At 36.4% G+C, this 4077-nt stretch overlaps 1 protein-coding gene across 1 annotated transcript; it reads left to right on the top strand.

The window, feature by feature from the left end:
• Positions 1-529: 529 nt before the first annotated feature.
• Positions 530-1873, top strand: LOC132178354 (UPF0481 protein At3g47200-like). Its single transcript, XM_059590797.1, has one exon. It carries the CDS (start codon positions 530-532, stop codon positions 1871-1873), a length of 1344 nt encoding a protein of 447 aa, XP_059446780.1.
• The last annotated feature ends 2204 nt before the right edge of the window (positions 1874-4077 follow it).

Below are 4077 nucleotides of genomic sequence, written 5' to 3'. Positions count from 1 at the left end.
GCACCCGCCATCCACTTCTAGCATTTTATTTATTTATTATTTTATTTTTTAACCTTGCTAAACAATAGAAACAACTTGTCGTTTTATGTTAATGTAATTGAAGTAAGAAGTTTGAAGGAAATAGCTAGCTAGGATCATGTATCTTCCTATCCCATGATCACCACGAAAGTGAAAGTGAAATAAATATATATGTTGCTACAACCCCTATTACAAATTAGCTATAAAATAAAATAATAGTGGCTCTAAGATAATGCTTTGAAAATGGAACCTAAGTGAATGTAAATGCCAATGAGATCGAAATCTTCAGCAGCCTAGCTAGTTGTGTAAGCAAGAGAAGGGAAAGGAAGGAAAGAAAAAACTAAACAGACTGATAGGTGAAATAATTTATCGGGCTTCAAGACATTGATTTTATTCGTAGATGGATTTATATGTAATTGTCAAGCTTGAAATTCATTAAAGTTAGTGATTGGTTTTGTGCAATGTCTTTGGAACAGATAAGACTTGTACGTACAATTTGTTTAATTAGAACATGAGCGATATTGATGGAGTACTTGATCTTGTCTCCATTCGTATTGATGAAAAGCTTGCTGGCTTGAATCCAAATGTTCCGGGGTGTTGTATATTTAAAGTGGACAGCCAGTTACGCAAGGTAAATGAGAAAGCATACGAACCTGAATTGCTTGCCATCGGTCCTTACCACTACGGCAAGGATGAGTTGAAGCAAATGGAAGAGCACAAATTGCGTTATTTACAACAACTTGTCCAAAGGAGAAACGAAAGCAGTGTGGAAAGATACATTAAGGCCATGAGAGAATTGGAAGGAAGAGCTCGAAGATGCTATGCAGAACCCATTAGCCTAACCTCGGATGAGTTTGTAGAAATGTTGCTTCTTGATGGGTGCTTCTTCATTGAGTTGTTTCGCAAGTTAACAATGAAGAATCTAATAGGTGATCCATGTGACCCAATCTTGCGATTGGGTTGGATGGCCCATAAATTATGGCGTGATCTAGTGCTATTCGAAAACCAACTTCCATTTTTTGTTGTCACTAAATTGATCGAGATGACTCAGGTTCCCAACCAGCAGGACAACCTCATTTATTATTTCATGCTCTCTTGCAGAAGTTTAATATTTACAGAATCAGTTGATGAATCGCTCCAAAACATTGGGCATGATCTACTACTTGATTTGGCACATAACATTGGGAATCAAGTAGATGCCCAAAACATTGGGCATCTACTTGCTTTGGCACATAAATCTGTCACTCCACCATATGTAGAAATCAATACAGGTGGGAATGATGTAGATGAGGAAGAGTGGAAGTCGATACCTACTGCCACAGAGCTTCAAGAGGCTGGAGTCAAATTCAAGAAGCTAGAGAGAGGAGGTAGCTTCTTTGACATAAAGTTCAACAATGGGGTAATGGAAATTCCACCTTTAAAAATAGAAGATCGATCAGAATCTTTCTTTCGAAATCTAGTTGCATATGAGCAATACAGTCGAAATAATATTCCCAAATACTTCACAGAATATATGATCTTCATGGATAATCTCATCAACTCTCCAAAGGACGTTGAATTACTTCGTCGACAAGGAATTATTGAAAATTGGTTGGGTGATGATGAAGCTGTCTCCACCATGTTTAACAAGATTGGTCACAATGTCGGTATAACCAACTTATGTTATGATCAAATTCTTAGAGATGTGCACAAGCATTGCAGAAGACGACAGAATGTGTGGATGGCAAAATTGAGGCACAACTATTTTAACAGTCCTTGGGCATTGATTTCATTTCTTGCAGCTGCCTTTTTGCTCCTACTTGCTTTAACGCAGACCATTTTTACCGTTGTTGCTTACTTTATTCCCAGAAAGTAACAAGTTCCTCATAATTTTGTTCCCTTAGTTTATATAACATAATTTTGGAATAATTTTTGTAATTAAATGACTCAAATGGCTCCTAATTAAGGAAATTTTTCTGCCGAGCTAGAGTCATCTTTGTTAAATTCGAATGCCTATTGTCTTGGGAATTACCTCCTTAGCTTTCGAAAGGATTGGATCCTCCCTAGCTTAATGCGTGATCTGTTGTTACTAGAAAACCAACTTCCATTCTCTGTTCTTACTAAGTTGTTTGAGATGACTGAGGTTCCTAATAACCTGCAGAAGAACATTATTGATCTAGCCTTGCCTTTTTTTTTTTTTTTTTTTCCAGTTCATTGCCATCTCTAGAGTGTTCGTATCAACCAGGGGATGTTTCAATCCAAAACAATAAGCATCTACTTGGTCTGATACATAAACTTATCCGTCCTTCATTTGCGAAAATGGGGACGATTGGAAATGCTGCGCTTGATAAAAAAGAGTGGAAGGCAATACAGTGCAACTTGTTTAACATAAAGTTCAACAATGGGGTAATGGGAATTCCACTTTTGAAAATAGAAGATCAAACAGAATGTATCTTCAGAAATTTGATTGCATATGAGCAATATAGTCAAAAGAATCATCCCCAATTAATATGTAACAGACTATGTGAGCTTCATGGATTATCTCATCAACTCTCCAAAGGATGTTGAATTGCTTCGTAGACGTGGAATAATTGAAAAATGGTTGGGTGATGATGAAGTTGTCTCCACCATGTTCAACAAGCTTGGTGACTGTGTCGGGGTAAACGACTTGTGTTATGATGAAATTTTAAGCAATTTGAACAAGCATTGCGGAAGACGTCAAAATGTATGGATGGCAAATTTGAGGCACAACTATTTCAACAGTTCTTGGGCATTGATATCATTTCTTGCAGCTGCCTTTTTGCTTCTACTCACTATAGCATAGACCATATTTTCCGTTAATCTTTCTTACATTATTTCCATAAAGTAACAAGTACCTGATAATTTCGGAATAATGTTTTGGCTATTCAATGGCTTAAATCGATGGCTCCTCAGGCAATCTTTTTGCTGAGGTAGAGTCATGACCTTTGTTGAATTCGAATGTCAAGCTATTGTCATGGGAACCACCTTAATTAATTAGAGGTTGTTTATGGGTTTGTAATGATGTTTTAGGCATCAATGGAACTGTTGGCTTATTTTTTTATTTGAAAAATGATTCACGTCAATATTTTTTTGTTATTATTATTTGAAATCAAAACGACCTTGTTTCATTTGAAATGGGATGGGTTAATCTATTGTCAAATCCAATCTAAAAATATGTCTAATAAACACTTGCTTAGCAAAAAAAAAAAAAAGAACATTTAGGCCCATAAAAAATAGTCTTGGCCCAATATAAAAGACTCACTATTAACGATTAACCGACCGGCATGTAACCAACTTAATCGAAATAGTCAGAAATTGTTACCTCGGTATAAAATTTGGTTAATTAACCACTTAACTAACTATGACAGTTCAGTGAGCGAAAATGTCCCTACTATCACTGCCCTACTTCCTAGGACCATATAAATCACCCAAAATCAAGTAGTTTACTGCATAAAAGATGCTCTTATTTAATTATATGATAACATATATACCACCTTGCCAACAGCCACTTCTCACTAAATTAATCCAGATGTTGTTGTTTTGTTTTTTTTTTTTTCAATGATGACAAATCCGAAGGCTTGTTTTTCAAAACATTCGCACTTGCCGCGTAAGAGCTTTCGCCTTCGCTGGGCTTGAGAGCAAATGCCTCATTTCTCCTACTTGCTTTAACACAAACCACGTTTTCCTTTTTTTTTATCACAATTTTCCCAGAAAGTAATAAGTATTACTACCTGATAATTAATTTGACCTTTAATCCATATGGACTTCATTTGGGAAAATGGACGGCCAATACGTTACAGGGCTATTCCACTCGCAAAAGAGCGTTTCATGACATCCGAGCAATCAAATAGCCCTTCCCTTCCCTACTTGCAACTATTTGACAAGGTCAAGGTCAAGCAAAGGTTGCCTTAAAACAAGTCAAACTTCTGTTAAGACCACTTCCACGTACGTACGCTTCCTCTCTTAAAACATATATAAAACCATCCTTTAAAGCGTAGTAGTTAGCTTTCTTGTATTACTTCTATGCTTTAGCGTTCTGATTAAAGGCCAAGAAACAAT

The sequence above is a fragment of the Corylus avellana genome, chromosome ca4 (assembly GCF_901000735.1).
Source record: "Corylus avellana chromosome ca4, CavTom2PMs-1.0".
Lineage (NCBI taxonomy): Eukaryota > Viridiplantae > Streptophyta > Magnoliopsida > Fagales > Betulaceae > Corylus > Corylus avellana.
This window is presented reverse-complemented; position numbering and strand designations above follow the sequence as displayed.